This window comes from Typopeltis vanoorti, chromosome 8, assembly GCF_054136105.1.
Source record: "Typopeltis vanoorti isolate ZY-2024b chromosome 8, IOZ_Tvanoo_1.0, whole genome shotgun sequence".
Taxonomy (NCBI): Eukaryota; Metazoa; Arthropoda; class Arachnida; order Uropygi; family Thelyphonidae; genus Typopeltis; species Typopeltis vanoorti.
In genome coordinates this window covers 126,789,746-126,811,905 of record NC_143556.1, presented here as the reverse complement: position 1 = coordinate 126,811,905, position 22,160 = coordinate 126,789,746, and the positions used below count along the sequence as shown (strand labels likewise).

Below are 22,160 nucleotides of genomic sequence, written 5' to 3'. Positions count from 1 at the left end.
AATATCAGGAATAAGGTGGATGTTCCAACAATTCATAGTGCAGATCCCTTAATTTCCCCATCGCCAAAACACCTTTGTGGGCAGGTGCATTGTCCTGATGAAAGATAATTTTTTCTTCTACAAACCGGGTCTTTTCTCACGTCTTTCTTTTGTCTAATCGGAATAATATTCCCCGGTTATTGTTTTACCCTTTTCAAGATAATCAATAAACAAAATGCCTTTAGTATCCCAAAACACTGATCCATGACCTTTCCTGCTGTGGGATCCGACTTTGTCTTCTTTGGTGCTGAACAACCGTCTTCTGGCCACCGTTTGGATTCTGGTGTGTAATGGTGAATCCAAGTCTCATCCATAGTAAGAAATCGCACACAAATTCAGTTTTATTCTTGTTAAAACGCTCCAAATACTGTTCAGAGATTTTCATGCAAGTCCATTTTTGATCTTGGCAAGCGTTGTACCTATCTTGCGCAAAGCTTTTTTATTTACAATTCTACATGCAAAATATATCTTACACATTCTTTTGAAATGCCTATAGTCTCAGCAATTTCACACACTTTGACTCGCCAGTCATTCAGTACCATATCGTGCACTTAATCAATGATTTCTGGTGTCGTTTACACTTTTAACGTCCTTCACGTGGATTATCTTCAAGGCTAGTATGGCCACGTTTAAGCTTGGCAGCCCATTTCTTAATTGTTGAAAATGAAGGAGAAGAGTGCCCATAAACTTTTATGAACTTTGAATGAATTTCTTTTGGCTTTAAACTTTCTTTTACAAAGAATTTTACAACTGCACGATACTCAATTTTATCCATTTCAAGGGATATAGACAACACTTTTGCTTCAGGCAGCTGTATAAAACAAACTACTTGATAGAATGACTTGAAATTTCACATGGTACCAACTTAGAAAAAAAAAAATCTTGCCGATAGTGTTGCCATCTATGATCGAGGCCGAGAACTTTTCAGACCACCCTCATAGATGTAGATATGTGCATCCTTAATGCATCGGTTCCCAACTGGTGGTACGCATACCCCCGGGGGTACATGCTGGCCGTTCAGAGGTACATGAAAAATAATCAGTAATGGCAGAAAAACAAGTAAACAAAATGCCAAACATTAGTTATTGAACAATAAATGTCAGTATTTAAAAACAAGGGGTACAATTTATAGAAATTGGTTTAAAGAGGTGCACAAGTGGAAAAAAGGTTGAGAACCACTGCCTTAATGCACTCATTTATCTATATCTACAAGGTTGGTCTATATCTGCAAAGGTCAAATGTTGAATAATTAAGTCTGTATTAAAGTTATTACTTTAACACAGCAGTAGCTTAAGTTCATTCATAATACCTGAAAACAACATCTATTTGATATCATGAATACAGTTCTGCAGAGAGAGAGAAGCATGTTTCGTAATAATAGTTATTTCTTAAATATTATTCTGCTATGTATGATTTCCTCTTGTATTTAGAAAGATCCTAAACTAAACATTTTCATACATCAACCTACTCAAATTCCTTATTATTATTAACATCTGACCTCCATGGAGTCTTTCTCATGGTTTCATGACTGTTTATCTTATGTAAAAATGTGATCCTGATGTTATTTGACCTAAACCCAACTTATTCTTCTCCAAGCTTCCCTTTCACAATTTTTCCTTACCCTTTTCTGAAGTATTTCTGCATAAGTCCATCTGTAGCAGAATTCCTTATAATTCTCGCATTGCTTTATTTTTATAGATGTGTATACCATGAGAGCTTTGCTCCAGTCATCTAAAATTCAGTTTTCTCATCAGCTCTTCTGGTTTATGCAGCATAACCATTGTAAAACTTTTATCTCTATATTTGATCAATTCTAGTTAATATCGTTTACTCCATCACATTTCCACATGTAGGTTTCTCACACAGATTTTTTGAATAATTCAGTATTGAAATGTGCTTATAAACATGTTCTTTCTGGATATTTTCTCTGGTGGTTCTGTCACGGGTTATTTCATTTAATAATTTTTCAAAGTAAACATCTCATCTTCCTGTTTTTTCTATCTTTTATCTTGTGATGTCAAGGGTTTATTAATTATTGGACCTCAAACCGTTCACAGGATAAGGTGGTCAGCCGTATGCCCCGGTGTATCCTATGTCCGTAGTGTTGAGTTCTCAAGGCTGGTTTGCCTGCTTTGTGGGATGAAAAACCCCAGGATAAACTGGGGAAAAAATCCTACTGTCCACACCCAAGACCAGCTAACTTGGCTATGGCTGAGGAAGATCCTTCAGCTCCTCACATCACCGACGGGAATCAAATCTAGGACACACCTTCCCCAGGCATATGGTTGCGAAGCACACAGCCACTAGGCTAACCGTGTGGACAAAGCAAACATATTCTGGACATAAAGAACATCTGTATCCTCAGTTTTTTTGTTTTTCCATCTTTATCATCTAATTCCATTTATAGTAGTCTTTTCTCCATTTCCAATCTTTTATAGTAGCCTCCAAAACATTGTTACTTTTATGATCTTTAACTTCTGTATTTTTCCCCAAAGTTTCCCATGAATGGTTTTGCTACTTTTTTATGATGTCTCAGCTTTCTTACATGTTTCTCTCTATTCTCTAAGGATATGCACATGCTGACTTATTCTATTTCTTCTTTTTCAAGGCCACTTTTAACTTGCTGAAGCCCACTGTGAAAATATAATTTTTCTTGCTGTCTGCTTCTCCACATCTTCCTGGCTAAATCATTCATATTTTCATCATATTTTGTCACTTAGCTTCCAAGGTTCTTGAAATTTGAAAACTCAGTCATATTTTCTCCAATAATACTTGCATATTTTCAGTACGGTTCACCTCTGAATGCTGTTTCATTTTGATTTTTTTTTAAACTGTGTATATAGTTTTCTTTTTATTGTAATGTTATTTTTATCATGCATGAGCAAAATTAACTGTTGATCACTTTCTGTTTCAAATCCATTGCATGCTGTTATATCCTTAATAAGTCTGAAGATGTCACTATTAGGACATCTTCAGACATCCTATATTCTGAACACCAGTCCATCAAGTACTTACCATTATTATTTCTCTATTTCCCCACAGCATTTCTTATACAATAGTTCTAACAAGAACTTTCTCTGTGAGCTGTCCCCTCTAATGATTGCTGTGGAATTATAAGTGCAAATAGGACTATTATTTGCACTTATATGAAATTTCAGTTTTGTGATGGGGAGAAGAAAAATTTGTCCTCATCACAATACTTGAAATTGCCTGCCATACGTTTATCTTAATGTTTGAATACTATAGTTACTCCTTCCTTGTTCTTCTCAATGTTGCCCAAATATAATTTATAATTATTATTAAGAATTATCTCATTTATTTTTGTCTTCTTCAGCTCAGTAACATGTGAGCATGGTATTTTTGTGTTTCCTTTGCTAGCTCTGTCCTCTCCTCTGTTTATGTCTTATGTTGACAGCACATAACTTCTACTCAGCACAGTTCAAGTTTGTCTTGAACTGTGCTGAGTAGAAGTAAACACTAGTAGCTGAGTAAACACTCTTCACTGTTTGTCTTGGGTTTTTGATTAAAAAACAGCTCTGGCTTTCTTCATTTGAGCAGTGTTCCTAACCAGCATGAAATGTGATCATGTTGTATCATCACATCATATTTTTATGTATCATTTAAATGAAAATAAAATACCATTTTGTCATCTCCAAAATTGCTAGACCTGCTCATTCATCTAGTAGACACCTGGGTGGGGTGCACCATGGGAGGGTCAGATTGTACATAAGGAATTTTGAGGAGTGACTCACTTTTAACAGTAGGGAAGGTGCCGGTGAAAGAAGAGTTAATGATGAGAGTGGAAAGCAGTATACTTTCCAACTTACAACACAGTGTTTAGAAGAGACCTCTCACAACCTGCAAACAGCTCCTGACTGTGTTGAAGTCAGGAGCTGTTTACAGGTTGTGAGAGGTCTCTTCTCAATTGTCTGTTAAGACAGTTGTCATCTTAATATTTTGACCGAACTGTGTATTATAAGTAAATTGTTGAGGTAAAGGAAAAAATTACAGCAGGTACACAGTGAGATAAGGAATTTGGAGGGGTGACTTACTTTTAACAGTAAAGAAGGTGCCAGTGAAAGAGGAGTTAATGATGAGAGTGGAAAGTTGGAAATTGGTATACCATTGTATGAGGACTCTGTGTTGAAAGATGGAGAAACAGACCAGGTGTTGAATTTGTTTGTTGGTGGAGGGGGCGGGACAATAAGAAAAGTGACTGAGGCCATGGAATGAAGAAGGGCAGATATGATTTGCTAGAACAAGTGATTTATAAGAAATTGTGAAAGATGGATTTGAGAGTGTTGTCTGAATGCATTGAAGTGTGAAAGAATGTGAGAGACAGATTGTTTTACCAAGCAGTGATAGCCGAGCTTAGGAGAAGAATGACAATTATGAATGCCACGATGGCTAGAAATGTATAGCCTTTTATATGTGATTGTATTTGATAATTTTGAAGATAAGAAAGAACTGTCTGCTAGATCATGCCTGTGTGTGTGTGTGAGAGTCGCAGTGTGAAGAAGCTGAGTAGACTGCTGTTGTGTGTCCAAACAGGATAACAAAAATTAGGCTGCTTGGCTGTTAGTGTAAGGTAAGCTACCAGGATATGAATATAGAAAAGATGTAGGCATAGTCCCTTTGAAAAGTTAAAAGTTTGGTAGAAAATGATACGTCAAAGAATTGTGTGCATTAACGGGGAACCAGAGGAAGCTATTATGCTTATGCATCAATGTAAGTACTAAAGGTAAAGAAGTTGTGGAACACTGATAAAATTAGCGTGTCCTGAAATCATTGGTGTAAGAGTAACACCAACAAAATATACAGGTATAACTATTTTTGGAAAGACAAAAATTATCAAAGAGGGATGTGGTATTACTGACAAAGGCAGAATAGGTTGTGTTTCCTCCACATCTACAAAGAAACAGTTATAATGACTTTGAGCCTGTTTTTTTATGTTGAGCCCATACACAAGAGGTTGTTGATCAACCAATAGTACATTAGTACCGTGTATAGGTACTAATGTACTATTGGGTTGGGAAAGGAAGAACTTGTTTACATATGACTTAAATGACTGTAAATTGTATTCCTTGGGAAACAACAGGAGGGAGACTGTTCCACAATACAGCAGTTGCAGGGATGAAGGAGGAGGAGGAAAAGAAACTTGTTCTGTTTGTTTCTAGGTACATTATGTAAGGATGTTGAGCAGCAGCTGCTGCATGTGTTCCAATGAGCTTAGTACTGAGTTGAGGAATTATTGATGTTATTTCAGCATTTAACCATGAGCATTTCCCATGGAAATATTTGCAGAATATACAAATTACAGAAACGAAATGTCTGTGCGAAAGTGGGGGGAGTGAGTTGGTAAGAGATGGGTCATTAATAAATCTAATTGCTCTCCTCTGTATTGAGTCGAGCATTTTGAGGGAGCTTTCAGAGGTCCCACTCATATGTGGCAGCAGTTTTTCGATAGCTGGGCGGATTTGTATAATGTTAACAGCTGTTCAGGGGTGAAGTAACATATTGAGCAAAAGAAATCCTAGTTTTTTTGATCCAAACCCTGTTGGAGGATGGCTTGTAAATCAGAATTGAGGGTGGTAGTGGTTGATGGTTCTGTAGGTTGAGATGAATTGTGTAGGGTAAGGTTTATCAAATAAAAGGGAGGAGTGTGGTGTACTGTTGTCTGCAAAACTGTGTATTGGATTGGAGGTCAACTGAAGTAGGTCATTGATATATAGCAGGAAGAGGGTTGGTGAGATGACAGAACCTTGTGGAACCCCAGCATTAGTTGAATGGTGAGAAGATAGGGAACCATCCAGACAGAAAGCTGACAATCCAACTACAGAAGTCCTGGGACAGTCCATATGATGGTAGTTTGCTTAGTAAGCCTTTCTGCCAGACCTGTTCAAAAGCTTTGGAGATATCAAGATAGGGAATTCGCCAAACTTCTCCATGGCATTTGTCCTGAGATGGGTGACATATGTGAGCAGGTCTCCTGTTGATCAGCAGTGACAGAATCCATACTGGTGGTCATTTATTAGGTGGGTGCCTTCAAGATAGTGTAGGAGTTGGGAATTGATGAATTTTTCCATTACTTTAGACAAGACTTGAGGTAAACAAGATAGGATGGTAGTTGGATGGCAGTGACTTGTCTCCCTTCTTGGGAATGAGTTGGATATAGGCCAATTTCCATGTTGTGGGATAGATTCCAGTGGAGTAGGAAAGTATATATAGGTAACACAGGATAGGAGTCAGTTCTGATGTACAAACTTTCAGGACAATTATGGGGATGCCGTCAGGGCCAGGAGACTTTTTTTGTGTCTAATTTGGACAGTATTTTTCTTATCTCATCCTCGCAAAAGGATATGGGGCATTAAATGTTGGGTATCTGGAATGGTTGGGGAGACATTTACCATTGTCAGTTATGCATGCATTGGAAGCAAAGTGTGAAACCAGAAGATTGACTTTTGTGGTATGATAAGGGTGAGAATTATGTTGGGCAGAAATTACGTCTAATTGCTTTGGCAAGAGACCAAAAGGCTCGGCTGCCATTTGGACAGGCTGCTGGTTTCCTGCTTTTTTCCTCTTTCGAACTCTGTTTTTGAAGCATTGATTGTTTTTTTTTTTGTATCTATTTTGAGCTTTGGTATAAGCTCTAAAGGATGATGGGGTTCTTGGTTTCATCCCGTTAGGGTATGTCTGGTTTTTAATCTGTACAGCCTTGGCACATCTTTTGGAGAACCAGGGTTTAGTTGGGAATGGCAGTTCAGAGTAGTGTGTGGAATGTATGTTTCCATGCCAGTGAGGATTATTTTAGTGATAAGTTTGGGAATGTGGCATAGAAGTTGCAGAGGCTTGTTTGGTATCAAGTTGAAATGAAAGAGGAGACAGAGCAGAAATTTTAGATATTTAATAGAGTATGCCACTGAATGTGGAGTGAGATGATTCTGAAGTAATTAGACAGATGAAACAGGTAAGTGATAGGCAGGTAATAATGAGTGAATGGAGGAATTTCCTGAGCAACTTAAGGATAACTATTTTACTCAACATCTGATAGAAGCAACATATGAAATATGAGTGTTGGATTTAAAAATGTCATATGGTGAGAATAGATGAAGTCACCATGATTCTGCCATTGAGAATGATCATGTGGGTTTGACATGAAAAGTAGCTAGACAGATGCAAGATGCATGAATATTAAATTAAAATGCAAAGCTATTTTGGCTATGGTGCAGTCTCTTTATCACAACTAGGCTAAAAGAGATATAATTGAATATTATTTATATAAAAGATTATAATTTGATGTGTGGATTTTTTGAAGATGGTAATAACTTGGTACAAGACCTAATCAGAGCTGAAACGATATATATAATTAGAAGTGCTGAATATAAAAAGCTGATACCTGAGCATAGAAATACATAGCCAAAAACCATAAAAAATAAAAAAATAAAAAAAAATTGCACAAACTATGAATTTAAAAGAAAACCAATGATAAAGAAGAAGGAAAAAAGGAACAAAAAAAAAACCTGTTATATACACAACAAGCCAGCAACATGACTGGCACTGGCTATTCATTTAAAATGTCATTAGATATAGATATCATAACACTTACTGTGAGCTTGCTCTTTGGTTTTTATGAAATGATGTATTAAGAAAGTTTGGTTTTTGTTCATGAGTAATAGGTGGTCTGGCTGGTTTGGGAGTGGTGGGGAGTAATTTATTTTGTTTAATTTGCCACACAGATAGTAAATAGGTTTTTTTTTTTTTTTTTTTTTTTTGACACATTGGATGGTTCTTATCACTAGAGATTTTAAAAATTAGGCGCATCATGAATTCAAATAATTTTTGATATAGATGTGTGGAATTGCACAGCAACAGACAGACTACTTCAGCAGATTGGTGATCTGCTGTGCATGAACAGTTGCTGATGGCAGCATCAGATTGTATTTCTAAGATTAGGAGAATGAATAGAATGGGATGAAATGGATGTGCCTTGGAATTGTGTAATCAGGAAGGAGAATTTGGCATATGAAATAGGATTATTGGAGGCAATAAAACAAAATCCTAGAGAATTCTACAGTTTGTTGGTTAATACAGGAACAGGTGAGTAAGGAACACCAAATGACACATGATCACATTCATTGAATTTAGAGTGCATTTCAAGTTGGTGGGTTGGGAACAGTGGGAAATTTGGCAAAATACCAGCTGTATGGGAATATATAATGTTTGAAATTTTAAGTAAGCTTGATATTAATAATGGCTGTCGGAACAAATGAGATAATTGTCATGTATATTAAGGAAATGTGGAAAAGTGCTCACATTGCCATTGACCTGATTGTTCAGCTAATCTGTCAACCAGAAACAGTCCAAGAAAAGTAGTGCCACTTCATGAGAGAGAGAATCCAAATCAGTGATGTCAAACTCCAAGCCACTTTGTCTATTAAGAATGGTGGCGGTGAAGGTCTTAGAGAGACATTGGTTAAAGATTGAGTACAAACTATTTGGATTAATGAGAATGGAAATCTTTATAGAGAGATTAACATGAATTTGTCAAGGGTAGGTCTTCAGTAACCTGGTTACATTTTATAATAGAATGACAAGTATATTGTATAGAGGAGTTGAGTAGAATGGGAACGGATAGTCAGTTGGTAAGTTGGTACAAGGATAGTTAATAGATCAGATACAGCAAGTTATGTATAGGGATGCAGTATCTTGAAAGGAGAAGGTGACAAGTGTAGTTGACAAGTTATGGTGATCTGCTGTGCATGAACAGTTGCTGATGGCAGCATCAGATTGTATTTCTAAGATTAGGAGAATGAATAGAATGGGATGAAATGGATGTGCCTTGGAATTGTGTAATCAGGAAGGAGAATTTGGCATATGAAATAGGATTATTGGAGGCAATAAAACAAAATCCTAGAGAATTCTACAGTTTGTTGGTTAATACAGGAACAGGTGAGTAAGGAACACCAAATGACACATGATCACATTCATTGAATTTAGAGTGCATTTCAAGTTGGTGGGTTGGGAACAGTGGGAAATTTGGCAAAATACCAGCTGTATGGGAATATATAATGTTTGAAATTTTAAGTAAGCTTGATATTAATAATGGCTGTCGGAACAAATGAGATAATTGTCATGTATATTAAGGAAATGTGGAAAAGTGCTCACATTGCCATTGACCTGATTGTTCAGCTAATCTGTCAACCAGAAACAGTCCAAGAAAAGTAGTGCCACTTCATGAGAGAGAGAATCCAAATCAGTGATGTCAAACTCCAAGCCACTTTGTCTATTAAGAATGGTGGCGGTGAAGGTCTTAGAGAGACATTGGTTAAAGATTGAGTACAAACTATTTGGATTAATGAGAATGGAAATCTTTATAGAGAGATTAACATGAATTTGTCAAGGGTAGGTCTTCAGTAACCTGGTTACATTTTATAATAGAATGACAAGTATATTGTATAGAGGAGTTGAGTAGAATGGGAACGGATAGTCAGTTGGTAAGTTGGTACAAGGATAGTTAATAGATCAGATACAGCAAGTTATGTATAGGGATGCAGTATCTTGAAAGGAGAAGGTGACAAGTGTAGTATCAGAGGGTTCTTTTTTTGGACCACTGTTGTTTTAAACTTTATATCAGAGATATAATTCAGGGTGTAAGATAAATATTCAGTTGTTTGCTGATGATGATAAATTGGTAAGAGGTGGAAAAGAATCAACTTCAGGAAGTTCTGATATGATGTTATTAAAATGGATTTAAATAAGTTGGTAGTTTGGGTAGATCAATGAGGATGTCAAAAAGACGAAATGATATTGAAATACATCTCATTTTGAAAGAAATTTGCTGTAGGAGGAGCGAGATCTTGGAAGTGTTACTGATCAGGGAGTGTAACAGAGAGACTGCATGAGTTGTAAATGTTATTGAGACAACTGCTATCTTAATGAGAAGGACACTGATAAATAGGAATAAAGAAATGAGCTTCACAGTATAATGCACTTTTCAGAAAAATCCATATCTGGATATCAGCATACCCTATTTACTCAAATATAACTTGAGTTATATTTCTTTCTTTTTTCCCTAAAATTAAAGTCAAAAAATTGTGGTGTGAGGTATATGCGGGGAATTTTTGGAAACTAAAGTTTTTCAGGAAATTAAATTGATATTTATAATTAAATTCTCAGTATTCATTATAATTTATAATTGCTCACATTTATGAAATGAATGCATTTAAATTTTAATTATCAATGTTATTTATGCGATCGGTGGCTCACCTTCATCGTGCGATGTATGCGATTCTTTAGTGACAATGTTTCTCTAATTAAATTAAAACAAAGTTTCATTATTGCTTGTCCTTTTATCATTTTGGAATAATAAGGTCACCATGATTTACAAAAACTGAAAATGGATATGACTTACCAAGAATCTCCTATTCACTATTGCTACTTCCGTCTCGAGAGTAGTTTCCTAGTGTACATTTCCATCTATTCAAATAGCATCATCTTGACTCCCATCAGGGGGCATTAGAGATGCTGGTTTTTTAAAAAAAACTCTTGGCAATTATTTCTGGCAAAATCATGTCCCAGGCTCCCGAGCTTTTTGTGTGCGAGGTATATGCGAAACTTTCTTAATTTCTTTTTTCATAAAGTAAAATCAGGAGTGCGAGGTATACACGAGGGCAATTGATGTTCAATTATATACGGTAATAGGAAAGAAACAATGCAGAGGCAAGTAATTAAGACTCTCTCAGGACTCGAATGTTGATTATGAAGACAGTTTAAGAGAATGTTAGTGATGTATGAATGTAATAACATAATCAAGGGATAATATAAGAAGAGTGGATTTTGAAAATGGTGCTTTAAAGGTCAGCATAGGAATGGGGTGTGAGGTATACACGAGGGCAATTTATGTTTGAGTATATACGGTAATAGGGAAAGAAACAATGCAGAGGCAAGTAATTAAGACTCTCAGGACTTGAATGTTGATTATGAATACAGTTTAAGGGAATGTAAGAAATGTATGAATGTAATAACATAATTAAGGGACAATATAAGGAGAGTGGATTTTGAAAATGGTACTTCAAGGTCAGCATAGGAACGGAATGGCAAGGAATCCATGGGGGATTGAGTCTGGAAGGCTATGTGGCGCAGAAGATGAGTAGACTGGAGCAGTCACAGGCGCAGAACAGCATGAGTAAGACTTGTTATAGACCAAGTAATGAATTAAGTTTATTTATGAATGTCAGGAGTGTCAGAAATAAGGGAGATGAAATTGTTGCATTGATTCAGTTTGTGTCCAGAAATATTGGAATAAGTGAAACATGGGTGGATGAGAATGACGTCTTGATGGAAATAGAAATGGAGGGATATAATGTTTTTCGTGAAGATTAGGAAAAGTCAAGAGGGGAAGTGCTACTGATGATAGCAGGAGAATTATGTCCACACAAGGTTGAGATTCAGTGAGGAAAAAGCAGCAGTGTTTTGAATCAGTATGGTGTGAAGTAGAAGTTGATAGAATGTGAGATATTTGGTTGGTGGTGGGGTATTGCTTCAGGCCAGGGAATGTGGAAGGTGGAGACAAATGTGTAGGCAGTTTGGCTTAGTGAGCAAGCAAAGGGTGATCATCATGGGTGATTTCAACTACAGCAATATTGATTGAAATGAAGAGAGAGCATCAGGGAATAAGGAAGATGAATTTTTCAAGTTCTCAAGGAACAACAATCTTATGCAGTATGTCATGGAAGGCACATGAGGGTTAAGAGTCTTAGATCTGGTTATATCATCAAAGGATGTGATTTTGAATGGTGATTTCTAATCTTCACTTGGTTGGGGAGAGAGAGAGACACCATGAAGTGATCACTAGGGTTGCAGCTAGTCACATAAGCACTTCTATAAAGAAGGGATATATCTGGAACTACAAGACTAGTAATTATGGAAAGCTTAGGAGACAACTGGGTGCTATAGCATGAAAAGAGTTTAGTGGGGAGGATATAGATGATGCATGAGCATTGATCAATAGCTATTTAACAGCAGCAGTATCTGAGTTTATTTCAAAGGTGAAGAGGCTAAATAATTTAGCTGTAAAATAGATGAATGAAGAGATTAAGCATGCAATTTGGAAGAAGGCACTGTGGAGGCAACACAAGATGAATATTGGTAATAATTATTTGCATGAAAAGTACACAGAGCAGGCCAGGTGGATAACTAGTTGCTAAAGACAGCAAAAGTGCAGTATGAGAAGAAATTAGCCAATCAAGTTAAGAAACATCGAAGAGATTTCTTTCAATACGTAGCAAGTAGAATTAAAAATGAGTATTCTTTCTTTTAAGGTTACATGGTGGTCAGCATTTATAGCAAAGAATTTATGGAGAGACAACACATGTGCTAGAATAATTACTTTACTTAGCATTAAGCAAGTAACAATTGACATTTTGACCTCTGTATTAAGGTCATTATTAGGTAAACATACATATGTACAAGCTACATGCTGCTGCACTATACAAAAGTAAAATGAATCTAAATGTTAATCATTTATCCTTGCCTGACCTCTGGTAAGAAAAAAAAATGGTACTACATTAAACAATTTCTACAGTCCTTTCGTACTGAGATTTTCGTCTCTCTGAGGTTGTTCTGGTTGCTATATGGGTTCCCTCCACATTCTTGGAATAATTAATCCATCATTTTTGTTCAGATTTGGATGATGTTTCAGTATTTCACATACTTCCTTGAATTTTCTTTCAAACCAAGTTTTGGTGCAGTGTAGCGATTTAGTGCCTTTCCAGTCAATTCTGTTTCATGTTTGGAGTGCATGGTCTAATAGGTCTGTTTCACCATAGTGGAGGTATTTAATATGGCATTTGTGTTAATTTTTTTCTGATTAGGATGGTGCATCCTGTTCCCCTATGTAAGGTAGGTTACAGGTACATTGAATTTTGTAAACTCTTGAGTGGGCAAAGTATAGAAGATGATCTTTGGAGGAGCTAAGTAAATTTCGCCAGGGATTTTAAAGGTTGTTTTGATGTTGTATTTAAATAGTGTTCTGTTTTTTTCTGAAATATCCCTAATGTAGGGTATGACTATGACATTCTTGTAATCTTTTTTTTAATATCATTTTTATGGAGGATCTTGTGAACTTTTTTTTTTATTTATTGTAGCCATTATTTACGAATGTTTGGTTAATGATTTAAAATTCTTGGTGCAGAGCTCATTCATTGGAGCAAATTATTAGGGCTCTGTGTTTGAGGGTGCTGATGTTTTTGTGTTGGATGGTGGTATAACTTTTACATGGAAGACTTTGAGCAACGAGGTAACGAGGTCTAGATTTGGCTAGCCTAAAACCCAAAGTCTGGCTCAGATATGTTGATATTTTTTGCCATTTGGCTCATGGCTGCAAAACATTAAATACATTCCCAAGCCACCTGAACAACAACACAAATGTTATGCGATGTACCTGTAACTTGCCTTACATAGGGGAAACAGGACGCACCATCCCAGTCAGAAAAGATGAACACAAACAAATGTATTTACTGTTTCGCAGCCATGGGCCAAATGGCAAAAAATATCATCAACATATCTGAGCCAGATCTTGGGTTTTAGGCTAGCCGAATCTAGACCTCGTTGCTCAAAGTCTTCCATGTAAAAGTTAGCTATTTGGGGGAGTGCTGAGCCCATGGCTGTACCTTCTTTTTGTAGGTAAAAATTATTTTACCACATGAAATACCCAGAGCGGAGTATGTGGGCAAAGAGGGCTGTGAAATTGTGCAGAAATATGTTTTGTAAGAGAATAATAGTATCATTAATCGGGACATTAGTGAAAAGGGCAGTTATGTCAAAGCTGACTAATAAATATTTGTTAAGTGCAATGTGTCTAATCTTGTTTATGAAGTATTATGTTTTTTTTTTTTTTTTTGTAAGAAGAGGAATGACCTCTCAACTCCTTGAGTGTGGCTGCTCATTTCTTGGCTAAGTGATAGTTAGAGCTGTCAATTTCTTCAACTATCGGTCATAGTGACGTGCTTGTTTTGTGTATTTTTGGCAGGCTGTAAATTCTGGGAGCACGGGCATAATGCTATATAAGCTTTTTGGTTGTTTCCTCTAGATCAGATTTGATTAATTCTGTTGTTTTCTTTTTGATGTGGTTTGTAAAGTTTTAATTCACCATTTGGTACGTGTTGTCGTCAGATACCAATTGGTTCATTTTTTCCAGGTATGCTGTCCGATCAAGGAAGATGGTAGCAATTACCTTTATCTGCTTTTGTAATCACGATGTCTGGGTTATTTTTTAATATTTAAGGTACAATGTTTCTGTTCTGATTTGTTTGCAACTTAGTTTATTAGAGTTTAATATGTAGATGTTTCCATTCATATTTCATCGGCTAAATTGAAGGGGAGAGGTTTTAGACCTCTTTCAATGTGATAAATAAAATCTAATTTGTTAACTGACCTTGATGCAATGGCATAGTTCAGGCCTTTCTATAGAAGAGCTCTCCAGCGTTAAGGTTGTAGCTGGATTTGTTGATCACTTGGCTATGGTCTGTTGGTGATTGGTTGCTCCTAACTTCACTCATAGGTGGTTGGTTGGTTGCGCCTTGTATCATTGGTTTATAATCGGCTATTCCTCTGGATATGACATCCGGATTGTCTGTTGCTTTCTTGCTGTTTTAGTGCTTGAAATTTCGCTATTAGTTTTTCTTTGTTCTTAAGTAAAGTTCTAAAGAGGATTAGATTACAGTCAACTCAGCAAAGCACTTAGCCGCATGTCATTTAAAACAACAACTCTCTTCCTTTTCTAGACACACACATCTTCCCTCAGGCTGCTTCTCCTTTCACTGTCTACCACAAATCTACACATACAGGCAAATACATACATAAAAATTCATACCACCATCCAACACAAAAACTAGGAGTCATCAGCACCCTCAAACACAGAGCCCTAACAATTTGCTCCAGTGAACAAGCTCTTAAGCAAGAATTTGAAATCATTAACCAGACATTTGTAAAAAATGGCTACAATAAAAAAAACAGTTTACAAGATCTTCCATAAAAATGCCATTAAAAGCAAAAAAAAAGATTACTAGAATGCCATAGCCATACCCTACATTAGGGGTATTTCAGAAAAAATGGAGCACTACTTAAATACAACATCAAGACAACCTTCAAACTCCCAGCAAAATTAAAAAATTTACTTAGCCCCTCTAAAGATCATCTTCCATACCTTGCCCACTCAGGGGTTTACAAAATGCGATGTACCTGTAACCTGCCTTACATAGGGGAAACAGGACGCACCATCCCAGTCAGAAAAGATGAACACAAAAAGCAACATTAAATACCTCCACTATGGTAATACAGGCCTATCTGACCATGCCCTCCAAACATGCCACAGAATTGGCTGGAAAGGCACTAAGTCCCTACACTGCACCAAAACCTGGTTTGAAAAAAAATTCAAAGAAGCTTGTGAAATGCTGAAACATCATCCAAATCTGAACAAAAATGATGGATTAATTATTCCAAGAATGTGGAGGGAACCCATCCTCTTCCCATAGCAACTAGAACAACCTCAGAGAGAAAAAATCTCAGTACAAAAGGACTGTAGAAATTGTTTAATGTAGTACCATTTTTTTTCTCACCAGAGGTCAGATAAATGATTAACAAACATTTAGATTCATTTTACTTTTGTATAGTGCAGCAGCATATTGCTTGTACCTATATATGTTTTCTGATGATGATCTTAATACAGGGGTTGAAACGTTGATTGTTACTTGCTTAATGTTAAGTAAAGTAATTATTCCAACACATGTGTTGTGCCTCCATAAATTCTTCACTATAAAAATGACTATGGCAGAATGATGACAGTTGATAACATTGATAGATTGGTAACTGATACAGAGAATATAGTTGAAGTATTCAGTAAGCAGTCTGTCAATGTATTTACATCCCCTGAAGGCAACAATGATTGAGATGCTGGAGTGTAGAGGGTATGGTGATGGAAGTGGGACTGCCTTATTCATGTTAATAAACCAGTAGAAATTGACAATATATCACAGTGTGTCTTGAAGAAATGTTTTAGGGAATTAATGGTCCCTTTGGCACAGCTGTTTAACATGAGTCATAAAAGGGCAAGTCCCAAAGAAATGGAAGGTGGGGAAAATTGTTTTACTTCACAAGGGGAGAGGGGGGGGGATAAGACTAAGGCTACTGTAATATTTTAGTTATTTTTGTGTTCTTTAATTTCTTTATTGTATATACTTTATTTGAAATGTATTCAATATTATTTCCTATCTTATCTTAATTTCTTGTCAGTCTAACTCCGAGTTGTAATCATTGCTTGAGTTAGTCTCTTCACCTTTAATCCTTCAGTCTACAGTTTCATTCCCTCCCCTCTCAAAGTCGTAACTATGCTATTTTCATGTGTGTGTAGTTGAGATTTAGAAATTACCTCTGGCTGTAGCCAATTTCTTTGCCTAACTAGCTGGCTTTCTCTAACATTGATCTTTAAAAATTTGTTTGTATTAACGACTGTGCCATTAAAGATCGCGCAAGGAATTGTTTGTCTTTCCTATACATGTAAGAGAAATGCTCAGCAGAACACAGAAATATCTCTAATATTCAATTCTAAATCGAGCAACATTAGATAGTTAATTTAGTCAATCGTGACTACTTTTAACTTTAAGGACACTTTTGGTTCCTACATTCTACTCTGATGTATATTCTAGCTATTGACTGACTTCACAATTGAACACAGAGAAAATTTATTTTTAACTGTGCCACTCTATGTTCGCATAAGCAACATTGTGAAATCAACCATCAGTTAGCACAATATTGTTATCAACTTAATTCAGGCCGAAATTCTCCTTATTATATATAGGGTTCTCCGCTAAGATTCTAACTATTTTAATGAGCGGTGCAATGAAAGAAATCAGGCAAACACAAGATTCAACTGAAATAAAAATATTTAATGCTTTGACACAAAAATTTACATTAAAACAAGAATTTCTAGTATGGATAATACAATTAAGAATGAATAAGTTCTCATTAAGACATTAGTAATTTACTCAGCTGAGTATATCATTTATGATTAGAATTTATGCATGTAAATTCCACTCTTCTTATTATCAAAGATTCCAAACACAATTTTACTCTAAACAAAGCTTTCGTTCAATGTACTTTAAATATTGATTCAGTTTAACTATTCAGAACAATCGCAAAGCACAAGTCATCAGACATTCCTTCAGCAACTTTAAAGTTTATCAATCTAACACAATAGTTCTCAGAAAGTTCAGTCTCAATTTTACATTGCGTTCTCACGTAACAGGCTTCACTATATCACACATTCAAATTATGAATTATTGATTCAGAGATACTTCATATATTACATTCTTTCAGCAACTTTAAAGTTTATCAATCTAACACAATAGTTCTCAGAAAGTTCAGTCTCAATTTTACATTGCGTTCTCACGTAACAGGCTTCACTATATCACACATTCAAATTATGAATTATTGATTCAGAGATACTTCATATATTACGTTTATGAGGAAATGCTTCACTATATCACACATTCAATCTTGACTCTTAATTTCAGCAATATGAACTATATCATGTTCTCCAGAAACAAGCTTCGCTACTTCACACAAGGCATAGAAAAGATATCCTTATTGATATAAACAGTATAGTTTCCTCATTATCGAGAAGCCTAGAAAACTCCTTGGTTCTTGAATACTTTCACTTTGAGAGCACACAAATATTATAGAATCCTGGGTTTCGGTAACTGATTAGTTAACTCGGGAGAATTTATCTTCATGCTCATTCTTGTTATCCTTTCGTCCAATGCTATCCTCCTGCGAGGCAATAGGAATTTATAAAAGAATAAGAGCTCGAAGAAAGTTGAGCCAAATTACAGAGTGGTTCCCAGTTCAACTCCAGGTTATTTCTCCTCTGTTTTCTATTGTGTTCTTCTTTTTCGTGTCTTGCTCATGACATCCTACTCTCCTTTTCTGACAAAATCTGGTTCTCACTGGTTTTGTTGATACCGAACTGGCTTCTTGCATACTGTACAGTAACTCATGTTAAGGCACACACTAAAAATAACTTATTTTCTCACTGCAACCAATCAAGTCTTATTTTGAAGAATTTCTTGGATATATTACATTTTACTGATAACATAAAAATATTACATATTTTAGTTTTTATCTCTATTTTAGTAATATTAATCTCATAATATACAAACAATATTTAATACATAGTTTTTACAACTATACTTCATCTCAAAATAATAAATAAATAAATATTAATAAACATGACTTGAAAGAAATCATATAAACAGCATACTATTAATAAGAGATTATTAGTCTGATGAACAAACTTGGCTTAGGGAATGGCAGATTATGTTGGACTCTGAATGAAGTATTAATAATTTCCAATTCTTCTCATTCAGAATCCAACAACACACAGGTTCTATCTTTTTATGAGAAGTGCATTGGTAAGTCAAAATCAGGCAAAATCAAACAAAACAATTTATTCATACTAAGACATGGTACAACAAATTTGTACTTACAAATTTAAGGAGAAAAGATTTCACACATATCAGATTTACAGGCTCTTATCAATTCTGCCAAGTGACAGAGCAATGCATGTGTCTGGTTCTCAACTCACTTAAATCAGTACCTTTAGCTTAGAGACAATGACAAATATTTTGGTTCATATATACATCAGACACGTGGTTAGTTTCATACACACCTTAAAACAATTGAACTTAGACCAATATCAGAATTATGCTTAACTAAGCTTCACATTTAATCTCCCTTCAAATTATAAGGTTAGTGTCAGAATTCTTTAGACAATTATTTCACAATAATTAATAAGTGCGGTTTTCCGACTTCATAACCTTACAATATGCTAGCAACTAATTGTGAACTCTAGGATTCACAATCCATAACAGTTCGACATAAATCTTGCTTGATACATTTATCAGCCAGTTCAGCATTCATGATCCTAGAGACCACAAATATAACCTTCTTTCTCTTTAGAACTGCAAACAGACATTATTCCACAGCAATGATGATACAGCATTTCTGGAGATCGCTTACAGAACTTCGCAACCGACTTTCTGGAACAAGCCGACGGTGCTGTTACATATCTCCTATCATCGTCGACATACTGCTAGCGGGATATCCTTCCCCATCCTTGGAATGGCTGGATATAGCAACTTTCCTCGACGCGACACCGGAACAAATCCGGAACGGAGAAAGCAGAGCCGAGCTAAGCCAAAAAAAAAGTGTCCAGAACAGAGTGTCTGTCTCCTTTTTATTCTTCCTTGATGGCCTTGGAACTTCTTTAGATCGAGTTTCCAGGGGTACCCCCCCCCCTTTTGAAAATCACTGAGTTATGGCGGGAAAACCCTGTAACTCGCTGACCTTTGCATCTGGCAATAACCTCAGGTCTACATTCTAATTCTGTCTGGGCTGTCTATTTGTTTGTACAATATTGGTGGTCAAATTTAGCAATTCATTCTAATATTTTTACAGATTACATATTGGTGGTTAAATAATTTAGCAAAATTTATTCTAATAATTTTCCAGATCACATAAGACACTCATGAAAAATTGTTAATTTAACTACAAGTATTTTGCATTGACTTTAAGTAAAATTGGTATGTAAGAATTTTATACAAAATTCTTTCTATACAAGATTTTACACTACAAATTTTGACAAATTCACTTGATAAATTAAAAGTCCAAGTACACCGCTATATATATATATACAGTGGTGTACTTGGATTTTTCAGACTTTCATGACGAGCTAGTATTTTTCAACATGAAAAGATAGGATTAAATAGCTAGTAAGTTGGATAGCTGATTGGCTGTCAGACAGGTAACAGCAGGTTGTATATGGAAGAGTTTTATCCCAAAAGAGGAATGTCACTAGTGGAGTGCTGCAGGGATCTCGTTTAGAACCATTATTGTTTAACTTATATGTTAATGACATTGAGGCGGCTTAACTGGAGTGTGCAGCTGCTCATTGATGATGCAAATTTGGAAAGGGCTAATATGCATTTTAGCTTAGGAATATCTCAAAGAAATTTTCAAGAAGACTGATTGGTGGATGCTCTTATTATTTTGCCCTTTTTTCACTAAAGAGGTGTAGATTTCTGAATGTGTTGTTACTCAGTTTGGAGTTTTGTCACAAAAAATGCAGCAAAGAAACAATGACAGCAACTGATATTCTGAGATCAAAAATTGTTGCAGATGATGATATAGGATAATCCCTAACATGTTAGGAAGGTTTCCCATCTCTTATATAAAATATTTTTAACATGACTTATCCTAAACTTCCCAGTGTTGACCATATTTTTATCATACTACTGTTTTCATTTTATGCATATTTTGCTATATTAATGAGACCTGTTTTAAATCTCTCAATATACAAGAAATTCTTTTATGTATACTATCCTTATTTGAGGAAAAGGTGTCTAAACCTTTTTTTTTTTTGCTATTACATAGGATTTTGGTATTAGATATGTAATAGTGTTATCTTTTCATCTAGACTGAAACAAATATATGAATAGTATTCTATGGTCTCTTTCTATAAAGATAACAAAAAATACTAACTGTAGTGACTAATATCAAATTTGTATTTTTTAGGAGAAAGGCTTCCAGATTGGCCACAGGATGTTGATGCTCGCATTCAATATGCAGTGGAGTTTGGTAAGAAAAGAGGATATATCAAGAAACTAGATGCAGTTATCGTTATTACTGGTTGGCGACAAGGTGCTGGTGCTACTAATACTATGCGCATTGTCTATGTGAGTTAGGTGCAGATTCCACCAAGAAATTTTACATCTGCCCCTTAAAAAAGAATTTAGTTTAACAAATAGCAAACTCTGTTCTGATTTTATGTTGTTTCTTTATGATAATTATTAATTTATTGAAACTACTGAATAGTGTTTTGTAGATTGTTTTCAGCACTCAGGAATCGAGTTTAGCTTCCTTTGTACAGTACTTATTTATAATTTATATCAGGACTTTTACATGCAAACTCGGGCCATGGCAGTGATTTACTTATGCTGTTGGCGACAGTCCTCCTTTATGTACATTGTACTTAAATATGAGAAAGTTAAGAAATATATATTAAATATATTTATATATATATTTCTATATAAAATTCAGAACATTGTTACAGTTATATTTTATATTATACTGACTATGTTGAATCATATGAGTGTCAAAGTTGCAGCTGTCCCATTGGGATTCCTGTAGTTTGCTAGTCTCCTGTGATATATATTTTGTCTGGGGAAAGAAAAATAAACTTTGTTGAATAATTGTGTCTTGAGTCATTATAACATATTTAAATTTATTAATTTTAAATATAATAATGTCTTTGTCGTAAATTCCTTGAAAATAACCCATTTCTTTGATTTGAAAGAAATGGGTTATTTTCCTATTGCAGCACTATACAGAGAACCATTTATAAGGACTTTTCATTAAAAGTGAACTAGTTGGTCCCTTATGGAGAATAGCAAGTCTTTTCCTTATTGTAAAAGAGACAAACCAACCAAAAAACATTTACACATAGTTATGAACATAATATGCTGTTAATAACCTTGTCCATAATTAGAACCAATAAGACCAATTTCTATAAATAATCAATGACTGAAAAGCCCGATTTTAAGTCTGGCATTCATAGCATTTGTCCCCTTTTTTTCAAAACGTACTCATTATAAAAAGAATATTACACAAGGATTACAAAGATATGTACAGAAAAAAGTCAACAGACACCATAGTGTGTGAAACAAACACCTATCTATGCACCCACCTTAATAAAATATAGGACCTTCTTTCACTGCGATGACTGCAGCAATGCTATGGGGCATACTTTCCACAAGTACGATAGTGATCAGTGGGAATTTTAGGCTTTTCTTCCTGTAGGCATGTAATGAAGTCTCCTGGCTGTTGTGGGGTGAATGTTCCTTGACCTCACCTGATGCTCCAATTCATCCCACAGATGTTTAATATGGTTGAGATCAGGGCTCTGTGGAGGCCAGTCAAGTGTAGTGATGTTCATGTCCACAAACCTCACAGTTACAGTAGCATCCTTATGACATGGTGCATTGTCTTGCTGAAAGAAACAGTGGTCA

The 22,160-nt window shown here is 35.5% G+C and overlaps 1 protein-coding gene across 1 annotated transcript in view; it reads left to right on the top strand.

Moving 5' to 3' along the window:
- The window catches only part of LOC150104339 (pyruvate kinase PKM-like), a 241,265-nt gene extending 219,930 nt beyond the window's left edge, over positions 1–21,335 (top strand). Inside the window, exon 11 of the mRNA XM_090396925.1 lies at positions 20,668–21,335. Coding sequence (XP_090253051.1) covers positions 20,668–20,837 — 170 coding nt within the window. The 3' untranslated portion in view covers positions 20,838–21,335. The remainder of the gene's footprint in view (positions 1–20,667) is intronic.
- The last annotated feature ends 825 nt before the right edge of the window (positions 21,336–22,160 follow it).